The sequence below is a fragment of the Rhea americana genome, unplaced genomic scaffold (assembly GCF_003343005.1).
Source record: "Rhea americana isolate MKP2758 unplaced genomic scaffold, rheAme1 scaffold_340, whole genome shotgun sequence".
Classification (NCBI taxonomy): domain Eukaryota; kingdom Metazoa; phylum Chordata; class Aves; order Rheiformes; family Rheidae; genus Rhea; species Rhea americana.
This window is the reverse complement of record NW_028186469.1, coordinates 372,727-391,876: the sequence shown is the minus strand read 5'-3', so window position 1 is coordinate 391,876 and position 19,150 is coordinate 372,727. Positions and strand designations below refer to the sequence as shown.

General features: G+C 35.9%; 1 protein-coding gene across 7 annotated transcripts in view; it reads left to right on the top strand.

Annotated features, from left to right (window-relative positions):
- Positions 1-19,150, top strand: part of SMARCA2 (SWI/SNF related BAF chromatin remodeling complex subunit ATPase 2) — a 108,526-nt gene that overhangs the window by 72,628 nt on the left and 16,748 nt on the right. For all 7 annotated transcript variants that reach the window (XM_085311431.1, XM_085311430.1, XM_085311425.1 and 4 more), the window contains one exon: positions 17,074-17,291. In XM_085311431.1, the coding sequence (XP_085167557.1) occupies positions 17,074-17,291 (218 nt within the window). The remainder of the gene's footprint in view (positions 1-17,073; positions 17,292-19,150) is intronic.

The following is a 19,150-nucleotide window of genomic DNA, read 5'->3' as shown; positions in this document are numbered from 1 at the left end:
CATGACCTGAAAGTATAGATTCAAGACTTATTCATACCACATCTGTGATTTTGTTGAACTTGTTACTCATCCTTGTCATTCTTTTGCCTAAAAAGATACACATCTAATGAATACTAATAYATATGCCTTCTCAGAATGGTAATAGTAGGGATGGCAAGGGGATGAGGATAGGTTATTGCAAAGTCTTTTCAAAAGTAGGAAATTTTGTAGTGTCTTATTACATTATGATTTTCAAAATAATACAGTACTGCACATGCAAAACCAGTTACATGATTTGATGGACAGACTGTTCTACTGTGGGAGAATAATCAGACTTGCATCAGCATTATGGTACAATGCAGTTTGTGTGTATATCTCACTAAAGATGGGCAGAAAACCTACCTACTGTAGTTACAAAAGAGATGTTAGTTACGGAAGAGTGTAGTTACAACACAGAAAGTCTATCTTGTGAGACTATTGTGAGAAGAGGGATGAAGAGCTGATCCAGATACAGCTGCTGTTTGTAAAGGTTAAGGGAATAAAGATGAGAGTTATACATCACCTATAAATTTAAACAAATTAAGCAGACTAGAGGAGTTTGATATTTGTGTTTCAAGTAGTCAGTCCAGAAGAAACACTTAAAGACAAAAACTGCCCCTAGCTTCTCCTGGGTTTATGCTTTCCTGTTGTGGAAGTGCTTGCAGTATAGCATACATCTACCCAAGGTGATTTTAAACTAGTTATCTTCAATACTGAAATACTCTGGCTATTGCAACATACAAGTTAGCTTGAATTTACACACTCTTTCTACATCTCAGATTCTGTAACTTATCTTAAGCTCTTCTCTGTCGAAACATGGCAGCGCTGAAAAAGTCATCTAATACATCTTCCTAACACAAAGCAGGATCAACCAATCCTATGTCATTCATGTTAGATATTCACCTATTCTGTTCTTAAAGGCTTTCACTAGCAGAGAATTTTGAACTCCTCAAGAGAATCAATTTTAGTGCTTAGTTTTCTGTAGTTTTTTAATCTGTAGTATTTTATCTGAATTTCCTTGCTGGATTTTAAGGCTATTACTGCTTGTTCTAGTCACTATGATTGTATAAAAGAAACTGTTCCCTCTTTTTTCCCCAACATCTCTTTATGCTGTGAAAGACTGCTTCCATTTCCTTGTTCACCCAATTCCTATTAAAGTTTTCAACGACTGCTCATTCACTCTTTCCCCATATATCTTGTTTTCTAGATCTCTTAATTATTTTCATTGCTTTTACCTAGCTGCTGTTCATGTGATGGATGTCTTTGTATAGGTTTGGTCAAAAGCTAGCCACCAGTATTCCAGATGCAGCTTCATTTGAATAAAGAGGAGTTCTTTTACATGCCTTCTCTCTTGTTTATATTTCCTGGTACAGTACTTTGTTTTCTTAACAGCAAAGATACTGACTTTTATAGTATACAATTTGAGATCCAGTATAAGCTCTTAATCCTTTTCTGTGGATCTGCTCCCTGCACAGTTTTTTGATATACTGTTTTGTACAGTTGATCTTCCTTTCCCTTTAAGAGGATTTAGCATATGTCCTTGTTGAAAAATATCTAGGTTTTCTGAGTTCACAATACCAATTCAGCAAAACAATTTTGAATTTTTTGCTTATCCTCAGGTGGTCTTGTTTTACCAGGTTGGTGTTCTTTGCAGGTCTAGTAGGCATACTTTCTCTTCCATCTTCCAGATCACCAGAAAAGACTGCATAGCACTGAACTACCTGGAACATTACTTCCACAACTTTCAATTTGATAAAGCAACATTAAGTAGCTATTCTGAATATAATTTCTGACCAGTTTACCATGTTCCTGGTAATAATTTTATCTAGTCCATGCTTTCATTGCTTGTTTGCGAGATTGTTGTGTGAGATGAGGTCATAAACCTTGCTAAAGTGAAGATGCAACATGTAGTACTGTTTTTTTCAATATTGCTTGTTTTCTTACTGAAGAAAACTAGTTTCCCTCCTCTTCCACTGTTGAGATTTTAAGCATGTTCTCTTACTAGCTAAGTTAAGGCTAAGTCACGTCTCTCTACAGTGCATTGTAGGCACTTGTATGATTCTGTTTTGTACATATTTTAAATTGTACTTTCAGGTGACAGCTGTATACTTGAGAGAGCTGAAACAAATGCAAGTGTTGGAASTACTGATATTTTTCAAGTCGTTTATTGTGAGGAATTAAATTTGCCCTGTAACACTGCTTATGCAGATTTAGAATAAAAAGTCCTCTTCATTGCATGCACACTGAAAATCTAAATCAGATTAGAGTTTTCTGTGTGTTCTCATGATGTTCTCACAACATTGTCATAGATAGAATTGCTTATAAACTATCTCATGGCTTTGCTGTGGAAAATTTAAATTAATCATTTCATGTTAGTTCGGATGCAGTAAGCTACTTAAATCAGCAAAAAATGGAAAAACAAAAGAGGCAATACCTACCGACTTAAGGATAGTACTTTGATTCACAGGTTGCCCCTTAGCCATATTTTTTATCAAGCCACTCTCCACACGTCTGTATCTATGGATACTTCTGTTTTTATTGATGTGTTAAAAAACAACTGGATTTGTTTGCTAACAGCAAGATTTACTTCTAAATTTTCTCTTGCTGTAGCTGCTGTGCATCTTCAGCCTCTTACACAGCTTTCCAGAAGAAAACTTCACATTTCTTGTTTTCTGATATGATAATACCAGTATTCAGTGCTTAGCTGTCTCTTTGGCTGCAGTTGTCTTGGGGAGGTTGACTTTATCTGTTCCTTTCTGAGGAGTTTTGCCTGGATCAGCAACCAGACTTCTCATTCTGGGCATCAACTACCTCTGCTTCTCAGCAAGGCTTTGACCCTGCTGCTGAAACCCCAGTGCCAAAAGGTCCAGTTAAGGTGCATTAAAGCCTAATCTCTTCTTGTTGCCTAAGGAAAAAAAAATAAAAAAGAAAAATAAAAATCCTGGAGTTCCGGATGCTGACTAGTCCCTGATGCCTGTTCTCACTTCACGAGTATAGGCTATGTGGCAAATCCCTAAAGGAAAGACAGTGTCTGAAGACCTGTGTACATGCATATACCAACAAAAGTTTGTCAGCTCTCTGACACCTGAATTTGGAAACAGGGTGCAAAATACTTCCAGAAGCCAAAAGAATAGACACATGCAACGTCTAGTGAGATTGTGCACCTGCCCTGAACAACCTGTATTTAAATATCGGTCAGCCTCCTTGAGAAAATGTAACACAAGAATAGGCTTTGTCACTAGTTGTCGCTGCAGCCTGGTATTTTGTAACTGTTGGCATGACAACCATATTTCCTTTAAAAAAAAAGAAAGGAGATTGATATCTGATGTACTTACACTGTCCTCATCTCTATTCCAATTGCATTGACTGAGGTACAGATATCAAGACTACCCTTGCTTGACTGGAGACAGTTCATCTAGTTCTGCTGCTCTTTATCTCATCCTCCAAACAACTACTCTGAGACTAAGTCTCTCATAACAGCTGAAATATTTTTATTTGCATTCAGCCTCTCCTTCAACTTGTTTGCTGACTGAGTGAAATGAATAAAGTTCTGTTCATTTGATGTGCAGATTAAATTCAAAATAATTTTCTGTGTTGGCCAGTGAAGTACGTTTGAGACCAAAATAGGCTGTGTTTTCTTTACATCATACAGATACACCAAACCCAACTATTGTGGACTACTTATTTTGCTGATTTAAAAATGTGAAGTGAAATTCTAGCATTTAATCTGCAATTACTCAATCTGACTTAAATGGAAGAAAGTCAGTAGCAGTTTACACTGCTTTAACTACTTTCTCATCAATTGGAACTTCATAAAACTTTTTGAATTTACACACTAACTTTTATAGTCTGGTAAAAGGCAGCGCTAGCATCCGAGGTAGAAAATGTTGGGCCAGCTTGTCACTACAACTTGACAAAAATTATAAAAAGTTTTTTTACTTTAGGTTTGTGTTTTCTGAGGCATTTTTGCACTGATGCTTTTAGTATCAGTGTTAAGATAATTCAAAAGAACTGTTTTGTAAACTGTGATCATGGACTCAATTCAATCTTACGTTAGACTTATAAGATAATGAAGTAGCTATGTTGAATATCTTCATTATCTTCAGTATTTGTTTTAGCTTCATTTGTCATCTAGTGGTTACTGTATGTAACCATTATGTTATGTATATGTATGTGTAATGTATATGTATGCTAAATGTGTAAGTTCATGCTCGTAATTCTTTCCCACTTGTTTTCCCTTTCTTCCTTATTCCTTCATACCTTTTCTGGTTACAGTTGCAAAGTTTCCTGAGGTGCTACTAAACCTATTTAATAGCTGAATTAAGTAAGTATATACCCAGGGCGCTTGATGGTATTCTGTTCCAAACTATGTGCTCTGTAATACTGAACTGCTGATCTGATTGAATTTGTTAAGCTTTAGAGGGGAAAGCACATTGCAGAAACTTTGTCACTCTGCACTTAGAAAGTTCACGGATCCCAGGATGTTGGCCATTTCATGACCAATGACTTTTCAGGATGTCCTAGTCACTAGCACCCTTTTCTAATGTGTGAGGTGATGCCTTGTCAGTTTTAAGCGTTTGAAAACTGATTTCTTGAAGGATTAGGAAGTTAGAAATGGCACTGCTTACCATCAGGAAATGGGGAAGTGCAAAATACTATATCCTTTGCCTGATTTTGATTTTGCTACCAGGGTGTTGAGGAAGGAAGCATTGCTGACCAATAGCTTTAAGTCCAYGTGGAGCCAAGTTGTTTTTATGTTCGTGTGCAATATCTTCTGAGTCCCTTTCAGGAAATTCAGTTTAGAACCTATTTAAAAAAAGAAAAAGGAGTGAGACTATTATGACTACTTTTAAAGTGGAATGAAATTGAAACCAATGAGGAAGGGAGCTTCTGTGGCTTTGAATGTATGAATGGGAATTCAAATGCATCTAGCTTATACTTTTCATTCTCTTTTCTGGCAAGATGGATTTGTTTGTTTATAAAGAAAACGTTCAAACCTGATACACAGCTTAGTTTGTCATTGAGAATCTGGAAGTACAATTGATCGCTACTGAGGGCTACCCAAATGCTTTGAAATGCTTTTATGTTTGTAAATTATTCTCAGTAAATTCTAGTGTTTCAGAAACTGTTCTTATATGTAGAAGACCTGAAGGCAGGAAAACTAAACAGCTATTCTAGAAAAATATCAATCAGTAAGACATCATGCCATACTTTCATAAGATTCTTTTTTTCTTTAGAAAACATTAAAATAATGGCATCATGTAAACATCCTTTCATGTTTTTAAAAAATGTGAATAGTATTATTGAGAACATTAGGCTAAAATAAACTGCATTTCCTTTGAAAAGGCTATACTTACCTGACAAGTTTATATATCTTGCTAACCCTATATTAAAACTCTGCGTTTCAGACTCTAATTATTATATTATTGTTGACTTTTCATTCAAAATTTTGCATGAAGCAGACACTGCAGTTAGTATGCCTGAGCTAGTCTTCATATGGAAAGAAAATACTAAAATCAGTTACCAAATTGAAACTGAAACAAATTTTTAAAAATGCACAAAACTCACCCCCAAAAAAGAAAATTCGCATTAAAATTTTTAAACCTTTCTGTCCCTAGGGACTTTCGGCATCTGAAGGAGAATAAGCAAACATTTAATATTTGGTGTCCACTGGGTTGTATTTTTTTCTGAGATACTAACAGCCCTGATAGTAACAGTGATTGGTCTTATACGGTAGACTGGAATCTTTAGTCATTTATCAGAATTTTGAATAGTAGTTGTAAAGTTTCCTGTGCTAATTTGCATTTACAGCATGGATAAGAAGTTGCCCATACTTTTCTAAGCATATGTTTTGGCCAAAGTACTCAGTCTGGAATGGAGTGGAGAGTGAGGGAGGCAAGAAACACTTAATTTTTCACCTTGTCATCAGGAGCAAATTCTGAGATTGCAGGTGTAAAGTGACGTATCTTGTTGGCAGACTGCAACAGGTAATAGGAATCTTCACACCCTTTGTTTTCTGTGTAGCAAGCATGACAGGCAAAAGCAATTATTCTGATGGGTTGTTTGTCCTGCACAGTCTGTCAAGCTGTTCTACTGGCTCAACAGAGCAACTGTATAGAAAAACGGCTGGCCTACAACAACTTGAACGAAAGGAAAGTTTGTCTCTCCTAATGTGTAAAAAAGAAAAGAAGTACTAACTTAACAAGTATGAAAGAACTGTTAAGTTTCATACTTGGACATCTCAAAAACAATTGACCCCATCTTTGGACATGTCATAAGTGGAAAGCTGTAAGCAATTAATTTCTTGGGTCATCCTAAAGTGTTCTGTTCAATGAGTAGAGTGGTATGTTTCCTTAACTCAGGAATAGATTTCTGTTTTTAAAAATGGAAGAATATTTAAAAGCTTTCTAGTAGTCATAACCCTATAATTTCATTCTGTAATCTGAAACTATTAAATTTAGAAAGTTACAGATTATGGGTTAGTGTACTAGATATACATTTCAGTTAAATCTGGTAACTTAATAAAATAGGTGGATTTTGGACTCAGAGTCGTAGTACTTCGTTGCTGCTTACAGCCTCGTTTTATTTTTTCATATGTGTGCTTATATTGTATCCTCTCTTCTGCAGAGAAACTTCAGTTCCTTTTAGCTTCTGTGCCTTTACAGGAGATTTCTTTGTATTTTTCAGTGAGTCTTGCTTACATAGTCCAAAGAGCAAATACTATTATGTAATTTTTCCTGGAAGACTAAGAAGTCCTTCTAGACAGATACTATTCATGTTAGATTTTTTTTTCTTTTAGGCTATAACATTCACATTAATGGATCAAAATCTACTGTAAATTCTGCAACAGCCTAATGATTATAGCAGCATCCTGAAAACATGGAACTCGTGTTTTCACAGCATCACTGCATCACTGCTAGAGGTTAGCCTTGCAAAATATTGTTTGAATATAAAATACATTAAAAATATAGATAGTTTTTTATTTTATTTTCTTCTCTAAATTTACTTAATATATAATATAGCTTTTCCCAGTGAGTTGTCCAGTGTATGACTTAGTTTTAGTTCATGCCACTATCTTCTTCTAAATTCCTCCAAGTTTTTAAAAATTATATTGGGATTCTCTTACAGGAACCTCCTATCTGCGCTAGCATTTGTTCTTTGAACATAATTATTTATTTAAATTAAATTTTTCCTTTTTTCTACACAGCAAGGGAATAATCATACTTTTGCTATACATTTTCTCATTTCATACCCTCTCATATTGCATACTTCCCACTTATAACAGCTGCTAATGCCAATATTAATAGGTAAAAATCTCTACAACAGATTTGCCTTGCTCMTGGAAAAATTCCTAGGCCAGTTCATCTAAATAAGTGGATGCAAGAGATCCTTATGAACATCCGGTAAAAAATGTAATGAAACCGTAAAGGTCTCTGAAACCTGTTCTTTTTTGTAGCTATTTTTTTTSTAGAAACTTTGTTTTGTTTTTAATTAATTTTCTCTTTTTTGCTTCCCCTTGGTTATCTTGCACGTTTTATAATTGGAATAAAAAACCACTTGTTTAAGAAAGTGTTAAAATGCTCAAATATGAGGAAGAAAGAGAACATATGAAAGTAAGTACTTAATGGTATCACTTCGTTGGCAGAAGTTGGGTTTAGCTTGACAGTACACAGGAGTGCTGCTTCACTCATTATAGCACATTGTCCTATATGCATCCTATATTGTACCATTAAAAATGGTGGTGTTTCAGGGTGCTCATAAGATTTATACCCACCTGTAAAATAGGAGAAGTATTTGGTAACTCAGTTTATAGATCAAAAGAGGACAAAGTACGTTTAATAATTTTTCTGAAAAATTAGTGTCACTGGATGTCTGTTAACTTGAATGCTAAATAATTCAGTTAATTCTAAGGCTAGAGATGAGACTAGAAATGAGTGTTTTCCCATTCATTCCTTTGTGCTCTATGTAATCATTCCTTTGTTCTATAGGGTCCAGTTGTGTTCTTTCTGTAGTAGAAGAAAAGGCAGCATACTCTGATTAGGAAATTGCCTATTCAGATGTGATATCTAGCTGTTCTGTGTGCTGTAGAATCCGAATTGGTACTGTCTACTTAACTTTACCAGTGCTTCAAGTTTACAAAGCCAAAGGTTATTTTTACTATAGATGCAGCATCTATAACTAAAAATGTGCTGGTTTTTGTCTCTAAAATTAGCTCTTCCATAGCCTGACCATAGCAAGGTATATTGCAAGCAAATAGTGTCTAGGAAGGAGCTAAGACTGCACGATCTTTCCAAGAGTCTGAGCTGGTGAGAGCATATGCTCTGTCTTTATGCCAGTATTTTCTGATTTAATTAGTAAAATCTCAAAATCAGAAAGGGGGCAGTGCTGTCTGGATGATGCAAAGCTAATTTATACCTGAAAACTTGGAAAAAAAAATCAAAAAATCATTCTGTAATTCTCATTCTGAAGGAATGAATTTTGAGAATTTACTCATAATTAACAAAATCAAACATGAGAAGTTTCTCTCAAGTATTTAATGTTGTGATGTGTAAAATACTAGACACACTACCAGTCTGCCAGGGCAAATAACATTGCAAAGTGAAGATTTCAGTTTTTCTCTAAAACAGAGCTACTTCGTTTTTAAAACAGAGGTATTTCATTTTTGGTAAACCTGCATGAAAACAATCCCATTATTCAAATGAAGAAAGCTAAATTAACATTCAGTGAGGCTAAGTAACCAAAGGCCACCATTAATATGGGAACCATTAGGTAAAACAAATGCAACATTATTTGGTGAAAGACATGGTGAACCCTAAGAGGGAGTATTTATCTCAAGAGTGGGAAGAGAAGCTATCCTACAAAAACATTTAGTAGTGACTGTGTAAATGAGTTTCTGGTTTTATGTATGGTCTCCCCTGGAAAGCAAACTGTGGTCTTACCTGATTAGAAAACAGTAAGTCCTTGGAATCTTGTAGAATTCCTGTTTTGGGGAGTCTTTATTGTTGAGTCTGTTCATGACTTCAATGTGATTTGTTTCCGCTGCTTTGAGATATTTGTCTGTGAGCCTCAATGTGATGTAATCGTTACCAGAAATGCTACTAAACTACCTTAAACATTTTTCTTAAGCCCTAAACTAATTAATAATCTCTAATAACAAAATACTAAAAATGAATGAAAAATTGCGTCTCTGAAGGGCAGCAGAATAGTATGTCTCACCAGTAAGAGATATATTTTGGAGGTAGTCTATTCCAAATGAGGAAAGAACTGGAAGAGAAATCCGCAATACAAACTGTGCCAAAACTACCTTTTCTTTCTTTCAAAACTATAAGATTCCAAGAAGACAGAACATCTTCTATTGTGCAACACGAAAGAGTTGTGCTCTTGACTGTATTTTTGTTATTTGGAATAAATTTAAGAGAARTGAGGAAGATACTCTGCCCTCTCTCCCCGAAAAGGTAATTTTTTCAAGGAATTAATTTTCCTTGCTTCCTCTACTAGGAAGGTAGTATACTTGGTCAAGAAAAAAGGATGGCTGTTCTCATTGTCCTGCAATACCTTGTCAGCGCAATCTGCTCTACACTGCTAAAATAGCTTGTTTCTGAACCATAATTGTGAATATGTGTGAGAGAAAATGCTGATAAAAGCAGAGGGGGAAAAAAGCCCTTCCCTTTTTCCCTGAAAAAAATAGAAACTACATGCATCCAGAATCCTGTCTATACAACAAACATATGCTCTTACAGAGCAAGATAAATGGGAGAAAGTGAGACATTTCAGACATACTAGATTTTTCTTTAAGATGGATTACCTGTGAATCTGAAACCAGGAAACGTGCATCTTCCATCAACTGTTTTGCTATCCTGCTTGAAAATCACATGTAATAGATGATTCACAAAACAAAAGACTGCAACAGACAACAAGAAAAACCTGTCTACAGTCAGAGCCATTTTGCACAGAGTATCTCTTAGTGTGAAGTAAGAGACTCCCTACTTGAATTCGTGTGAGAGGATTTCCTCTCATCCATTTCTACTGTAGCAAATCTTTCCTATGTGTAGGCATGAGAAAACAAACATTTGCTGTGCTTATCAGGCTTATTGAGAGATTCTTAAAACTACATCCTGGACTTCAGGCTTGTGTAAGTAAACAAGGAAGAGTATAACTACTGATGACTTCTGAGTGCTAATTGTAAATCTTGTAGAAATGGGGTAATGAGCTAATTGAGATGCATAAAAATGGCAGTTTATGAACTGACTATTGTCTTAATGCATGCACATAGGTAACTGATCTTTTTCTTTGAACTACATAGAAGAATAAGGATACATAGAAAAGTTTATATTATCTTTCCAAATAAACTGTACTGTCTTGATCATAGTTATTTCCTGTTTTGTCATCATTTAATTCTTCCAAATTAGAATTGCAAACTGAAATTAATTTTTAACACTTCAGTTAAATGAGTCTTAAAAGGTGGCTCAAGTGAGATGAAAACCGTTCTTTTAAAACTAAGTCTGTAAATGGTAAACTTTATATTTTTCAGTAAATTTGCCTGTGATGTTTACATAGATGATAGTCTTGCAGTGTAGATCTGTAAATTAGTTATATCTCAGGCAATCTACAAATTTTGCTTCTAATCATACTTCCAAAATTCCTGCAAATATTTCCAATTCCAGTCTGTTTAACAGATGTAGGTTACACCCTGAGTCATCAAGATTCTGAACAATGCGATGTAGGATGGCATCTATTTCAGAACAATTATAACATTTCTTTCAGAATGTGACATTTATTGTGTAGTAACTTTCACATGCAGTATTTCACAAATCCATTACATATCTCCTCCAGTTTTGAATGAGAGTTTCGTCATTGTGTTTAGAAACAGGATATTTTCCCAAATAATGAGAACTGTACCATATATGATGCAGATTTTTCAGAGGGAGAGAGTAAAAAAAGACTGTTCAGTGATAAAGAGTAAGAAGCTGATACTCATAATTTCTGATTTGGCTATATTTTGCTCCTTCTTCTGCTTGCAGCTTAGATTAGATTGGGTGAAGAAGCTGTTTATTTAAGTAAAGGCTTCCTAAGAAGATGTAACACACAAATGGACTTAAAATGGGAGAGGTGAATCACACTGACTTCTGAAAACCTACAGAAGACCCTTATAGATAGTTCTGTAGATCTTTTAAGAATGTGGCTGAGTTGCTGTTGAACTGCAGAATAACGGTAGATCAACATTGTTTGTCTCACTGTAGTGAGTACASTTTTCCCCAGTGCTTGGGTTGGCTAAGGCTTGCAAATCTTCACAGTCAGCCTGATAAAACTAGTATTTTTCCCTTTTCTCACCCATTTTCTTCTCCCTCTTGATCTACCTTTCCTTGTACTCTTTTGGTAGTCTGTAGGTTCCAATATTTCTGGTTAAGGTACCCTTCATTCTTTCTGTTGCCAAAGTTTATGAAAAGCTCACAAAGAGCAAAATGAGATTTGACTATTCCCATTTAAAATTATTACTTATGTTTAGGGACGTTGGGGGGAGGGAGGATTACTGATTTTTAACCATGTTTGACTTTTGAATGAAAGAAAATTTAGGTTGTTGCCAACGTAGTTTGTTCTAACTTGGATAAAATTTATCAGTGCTGGCTCAAGATAATACTTTACTTAGTAATTGTCATATTAAATAGATATTGTGTCAGAAATTTTTTTATCAAAGCAGAAACATCACAGTGAAGATAAAAATTTTGATCCTAAAAATATTTTAAATAGATACCTTTTTTTAATAGTTTTTTTAATAATCTATTGCTTTGGATGAGACTATTCTTCTTTAATGGTAAGTATGTACTTGCATTGTGCTATCAGATTTTGGCATTAGTCTTTAAATCAAAATGCAAGGAAAAAGTTGTTCATCATGTACGTTATTATTATCCTTAACAAACAACAAAAAGAGTCACCTTAAGTTTGTATGCTAATAATTAGGCATCTGTGCATAGTTTTCAAATGCAAAACAAAACCGTCTACCTTCTCCTAACCTCTCAAAAGTAAACAAACTTTAGTGATGTGAAGGTGGGAACACTGATAATTGAGTATCTGGCTGAAGGATTCATTTTCCGTATCTTGTGGAAGTTCAGTATATCTAAGAAAAACATTTATTTGGAATTTTCTTTATCTGAATGTCTCTGATCAGTTTTTTCTGGAGCAGACTGGGTCAACAGGACAAGGAGAAATTAGGTGTGTCACGTAATTCTCTGCCTTTGACAGAATTTAATGTGTACTGTACTTTAACTTACAACTCCAGGAAAATCAGCCTTGCCGATCTGTTGTGTGATACTGTCCAACAAGGAAAGGAAGTTCAGTGACCTTGACTATACCAACCTTGTATATACCTTCAGATTTTTAGTCATTGAACTATTGATAGAATATCTTGTGTTTGTGTTATCTGATTGTCCTTGTATGCAGCATTTTGCTGTTTTTCTTCTTCAGAATCTTCGTCAATAGTGTACTGACATATATACTATAGCATCGCGAGAGCTATTCAATTGTGGAGCAGGGGAAGTAGCTGTAGTGAGCCAGCAAATGATTTAACTGTGTGGACGTTATAAGCAGCCCCAGACATCAAGGATCAGTGTTGAAAAACTGAAAAGGAGAATTAGATTTTAAAGAGGAGGAACTTTTGGAAAAGATGAACTTCAACTTGGATCAGTCATCAGAAATGATATGAGCAAAAATGTAAAACAAAGAGGGATAGGATTTCAGGTAGAGCATAGAAGGAAGAAAATGGAATTTTTTTTGGAACCTCTGTGCAGGACTTGGAGGATGATGAAGAGAGGTGTTGTTGACAGCAGGTAAAAAGATGACATTTACTTTTGATGTTTATTATTAGATTTCTCCAGGGTTCTTCTACTTCTTTCTTTTCTTCCAAATTTGTAAATGAGAACTTCATTTTGTAAAAATAACCTCTTCAGTTATGCATTGCTGACATGTTGTTTTTGATTAAATGCTTAGCAGCTTCAAAATTCTCTATTTAGTTCCTCTTGGTGAGTTACAGTGCCCAGATAAGATACTCTTTGTTCCAAGAGAAGTTCATACTTCAAGAAACCCTGCATTGTTGGGTTTATATTTCTGTTTAGAGTATTAGAAAACTTTGTTGTTTACCTAGGGTTTTTATACCATCCGTGAAAACACCAAGTTGAATAATGAGCATGTTAGCAAGTCTGTTTGCATGGAAAAGTTAGTTGCTAGAGCTCTATGTTTTCTAACTTACAGGTTGGAGAGGCACTGGACGCTGATGTCCAGAGGGAAAGGGGTTCAAAAGGCTTAACCTCAAAAAGGCTGAGAAATTATATGATGAGGAAAACTTACTTGCAGGTAGCAGTAGGAAGGCCTACTGTTTCAAAAGCAACTTCTCTTGCCTTCTGAAAAATCCACTTTTGTTTGTGCTTAACTTGGAGGGTTTTTTTGGAGGAGAGAGGCTTGTTTTCTTCCATTTTATGGTCAATATACTCTTTAAAATTCTGGTGTCTTGAGAAGCTTGTATGGTCTTAAGTCTTTAGCTAAATGTATATACATACATACACTTATATACATACTTTCAGAACACAGCAACAAGGGTTTGGAAAGCAGGAGGATTTTGTCAGTACTAAACTTTAATGTTAAGTCCTCACACTTCCACTGATTTCCTTGGAAACTGAAGATATCCTATGCCTTTTTGGAGAATCTCAACCCTTTGCAAAATTGGACACAGCTCTTTCAAAATAAAAAAAAGACTTCAAACTTCACTGTAGTCTTTTGTCCTGTTTTCTTACAGGAAGGAAAGTGTTAAATTTTCATTTGTATACTATTTCCCTTGACCGCCTTTCTATTCATCTGACTAATCTGCAGGCATTTCAGCATGGGAGATGTCTGCGTTGTGTCTTACACTCTTGCGCAACATGTCATCTGTTAGGAACAGGAGATTTGCATCTGGGATTTGTATAAATGCTCTTACTGGTAACTTTTTGATGCGGTACTTCAGGCCTACCATAGTAAGTTTTTCTAGCAAATAGCTCAGTCAGATGAATTAGTTTAATAAATGTTTTACTGTTCATGAGCCTAATTTTCTATGACACATATACACACCTATTTGTATGTGTATAGATACATGTATAGAGGTTTAACATCTCTGCCGATACTTGATTTACATAAACTAGTTTTAAGCCATCTTCTGTGGCAGCATAAATTGTAAGCTTGATATTAAATATTACTGTTTGTATCCAAGAGATAAATTCACCATTTGAGAGCTAATGTTAGTTAGGTGTCATATTAACAACTAGTTAGTCTACTGTTTGTGTAATACTGGTTTTCTAGTGCTGACACTGAAGTTTAATTTAAGGAATATTGAGTTCACATGCATGCATATAAAATTTGAAAGCTAAGTTTAGTAATTAATTCATGCATTACTAGCCAAGTAATGAGTTTCTTTTAATATTCTTTTACTGATAAACAGTATGCTAAAATTAATTTGCTGTCTACTAGTCACTAATTTGAGGAGTAGAAGATTGGGTAGCTTTCAGTTTTCTTTATTTTTCGTTTTTGCTGTGTTCATAAATGTAGTATTAAAAATTCTTTATACTTCACCTTTCCTCTTTATGCCTTTTTCTCACAAAATAATATATGCCCCAATCAAGAATTATATGCAGTATTCTCAAATGCGGTATTAGTACTGTTTGGTGACAACACTGTTATTGAGGTGGGGGGAGGGAAGGCAATTTAGCAAGAAAACAAAAATATAATATATTTGAATTGAGTGAATACTGATTTTTCTGAAGGAAAACACATCTTTATTTTTTTATTTCTTTTCAGTTTGAGTAGTTTAACATTTTCAATAATGGAAACCTGATCTGTTCACTACAGAGCAATATATTCATTTTCTGTAATAAACATTTTTAAACGCATGCAATCTATTTTAGTTTTAAAAGCATACATAAAATTGTCTGATTTTGCTATTAGAATGCTAACAAGAATCAATAACTGCCCAGCAAAATATCTAATCTGGGTGTCTGGAATAACAAGGGGAGAAATATGATAAGTAGTTGTCAATATTAAAGCTGGCTGAAGGAAGAAGGCTTCGGGCCTTGTAGTAGGTAGAATGAAACAGCAGATTTGAGTATCCACAATCCTTTCAGTATTAAATTTTCGGTAAAATAAAATTACTCGTATATGAAAACATAGCCTTTCCCGAGCTCTCTTTTTTTTCCTGATCAGCTGATGAAGAGACTAGCAGCTCGCTGCTTTGCTGGCTTGTTAATTTTATCCCCACTAACTGTGATTTCCGATAGCCGGCCTGCTGATAGTGGTAAGGTAAATATCCTTTTTCATTGCCGTCTTGAAGATTCAGTAGGACTACATCACAGGCATGTGTAGGTGTGTAACACATCAAAAGCCGATGTTCTCTGTATTTCTGTGTACAACTGAGTGCTTAAGGAGAGCAATGACATTAACTGTTGACAGCCTTGCATGCTGTATTTATTATTAGTATTTCTGGCTTCCAAGATTTGCAGAGAAATTTCTTTGCTAGCTGCAGTGATGTGTAGTGGGTGTCCTGCTTTAGCCAAATGAATATTAATGAATTTGTGTGCAGATTTTTTTTCCTTCCTTTTTCCTCTTAACTCATCAGATCTCAAGCACTCCTTCGTAGTGGTTATCTGAATGCTGTGGAAGCATGATGGAAATTGTCTTTTGATTATTAAGGCCTAGTTTCAGACTGTCCCTCAGGATTCTGTGTTCGTGTTTGGTCTGTGGATTTGCATATCGGAGAATGCATAGGAAACAGATTTTGAAATCTCACTGGTGTTTTTAACATGCCAGGTTGTTTTGTGTTGTGCAGCAGGTTTCTTCACAAAATGTTTTTCAAGAGACATTATACACAAGTGAAAGAAATTGTCTGGGCTGTAATCACTCTTTTTAAATAGATTGTTATACTCACATGATCATAGATATTAGCCGTGTTTGGTGCTGTGGAGAAATGAAGGTAATTGCCTTATGATTAGAGCTCTTTCAGCTATGAGAAAGGATTGATTAGTATTTGCATGTACTCAAGGCAATATTGAGAGGCAAAAGGGACAAATACCAACATCAGTTATGTTCTGAGAAAGCATTAATCAGAAAGTCTGATTTTAAGATTTTTAAGATTTTTTCAATTTCAGTTCTCTTATTACCCAATATTTTTTTTCTTTTGTTGATTTTCCCAAAGCACAAAAAGTTCAGCTTCTAGGTTTATCGCATGGATAAAATAGTCAGTGTATGAACAGGTTTCCTTTATTCCTAGTTGGTTTTTACAGAAATTTTATTATCACTCTGCATAGTGCTGCTGGGTCTGGTTAAAAGTGCTCGTTTGCAGGTAATTGAAACTAGTGTTCATTGTTTGTCACTGTGTGKTTTTTTTTCTCATCCCATGAGTGCCTTTTACTGTAAAACACTGTACTGTCAGTGCTTCTGCCTCTTTGTTAGTTGCTATTCTGAACGAAAATTACAGATTCTAGAAGTGATTTTAAAACCTAGGCGAATTGTAAGCCATTTCAACTGTTTGGAAGAGAGGATGAGCCTGCTGTGTTACTACATAAATTGTCTGTGTGTTTGTGTTCAAAAAGAACTATATGTGATTTCCTTATTGGAAGCCAAGCAGTGTAGGCTATCCTGTTTGAAAGCATAAACATCAGTGTTATATTTCACTTGTATCTACATTCTCAAGAACTGCCACTGATGTCAGCAAGTTAGTGTCTCTTGCACACTTTCTGACACAATACCAGAGGCCCTCATTGTGTATGAAATTGTGACTTGGTGTGGAAGGTTCAGAAGAGTGTGCCTCTTTTTAGTGGTAGTGGAATTCTTACAACTAATTAAAGTGTAGTGGCTCTTTGATTGCCAGCACCTCCATTAGTTCTTCAACTCTTATTTGTAAATAAACTAGGCATTGAGAGTTGAATTCTCTACATCTTGTTGGGTTGTGTTTCTGTTGCTTTTAAACACAGCTTGTTACTTCTCTTTGAAGTATTTCTTTTATTTAAAAATACTGTTGTTTGAATCCATGGTTGTCAGGCAATTGAAGACGGCAATTTGGAAGAAATGGAAGAGGAAGTTCGGCTTAAAAAACGAAAGAGACGAAGAAATGTGGATAAGGATTCTGGGAAAGAAGATGGAGAGAAGGCAAAGAAAAGAAGAGGCAGACCTCCTGCAGAGAAGTTGTCACCCAACCCACCTAAACTGACAAAACAGATGAATGCTATTATTGATACTGTGATAAACTACAAAGATAGGTGAGCTCAGATTGTTTCTCTCTCTGCATGTCCTTCTCTCTGTGCCTCTCTCTCTCTGCGCCTCCTTCTCTCTCCCTCTCTCTCTCTGCACCTCCCTCTCTCTCCCTCCCCCTCCCTCCCTCTCTGTGCCTCCCTCCCTCTCTCTCCCTCTCTGTGCCTCCCTCCCTCTCTCTCCCTCTCTGTGCCTCCCTCCCTCTCTCTCTCTCTCTGCACCTCCCTCCCTCTCTCCCTCTCTCTGTGCCTCCGTCTCTCTCCCTCTCTCTGTGCCTCCCTCTCTCTCCCTCGCTCTCTGCGCTTCCCTCTCACTCTCTGCGCCTCCCTCTCTGCCTCTCTCTCTCCATGCCTCCATCATCATACCAGTCTTTAAAATAATTTGCTGACCAGTTTATTTCTGAAAAGTAATTCCATTTAGGGCCTCATCCCCTAAGTCTCCTGGTGTAGAAGACCTTTGAAAGACCACTTAGTTGGAAGTTGTTGAAATACAACTTAAAAAATAGGCGTAGAATGACTCCTTGGAAGTATATTCTTTCTACTCAGGAAGTATATTTCAGAACATTAAACTCAAGAAGGGCTTTGCTTTAGGTTAGTGGGGCATCCCGTGTTAGTACTATCAGTCTTTCCAAATACAGGGCTTCAGATTTGTTAATGCAAGTTCTCACTATGACCTGCAAGTTTACCCAGAATATGTAGGGATCATATTGTGAGTTCTTCATTTCCAAGAAGAAAACCTGCAGGGAATACTGAGTATAATGTGTTGTCAGCAGATGAGATGAAAGCCTGTTTATCATGAAAACCCAATTTTCCACTAAATGAATTTTCAAATTGCTCTATCTTAGCAGCAAGTATAACKTTTAATGCAAAATGTAGTTTGGAGGCTTCTATTTTGCAGATTTTCAAACTGAAAATCACCTTGTTTAATGAAGAAGTTGAGAAACTGCTCATCTTGGACTGTTAGTTAATATCATCTTTGAATCAGACTGCTTTGTGGGGAAGTTGTGCTGTTTGAACTCAAGCTTCTATTTGCCAGTAATCAGTGTAGCAGGAGTCTATTCTTGCTTTACATTAAGTTGCCTAGGTCATGTAAAGAACAAGTGTAAATTAAATAAATACCAAATGCATTCAGAGAGAATTGAGGAGTGTTTGGGGAGGATGACCTSCAACAGCATAACCTACTTGTTGTCTGAACGTGGATTACTACAATTTTCTCAAACTTTCAGAGTGTGAGACTCCAAATGGCAAGTTGAGCTTTTTGCTTTTCCAGCTACTCTTTTGGGTGTGCTTGCACATGCTTAAGTTGGGCAATATCCACTGAGGGGGACAAAGTTGTGGGTGCCTTAGTTTTTTGGCACATAAGTGTTGAAGTGGAACATCCTATGATCTGCTGGAGCTCTGCAGAGTGTATTGAAGTTTATTGTGTCAGAATGGGCTCCACAACAATGAACTTGATGCTAATTAGAAACTCAGCATATTCAGCTCACTGTGACCTTCAACTAACAGGGAACCTGAGAAATGTTCAGAATTCAAGTATTCCAATCAGAGGTGCAAGAAAGGATCATCTTCCATTTTGGGTCCCTAGCCTTGAACTTTCTCTAGAAGCCAAGCACTTCTGCTGAGGGCTCCTACCTCCCATTTTAAAAACAGTAAGCTAAGTCACTTCCAGAGGTCTTCACTGTATCCTAAAGCAATCAGTGGGGAATAAAACATTTTTGCCATTTGCTCATGGCCAGGAAATTCAAATCTGATCTCTTATCACCATGTAACTACTATGCTACTGTAAAAGTATGTGGAGCCTTAATTTGTTAGGAACTAAGAATGTGTGCTATGTTGAGCTCTTGGACAGAATGAATTAGGTAGAGGAG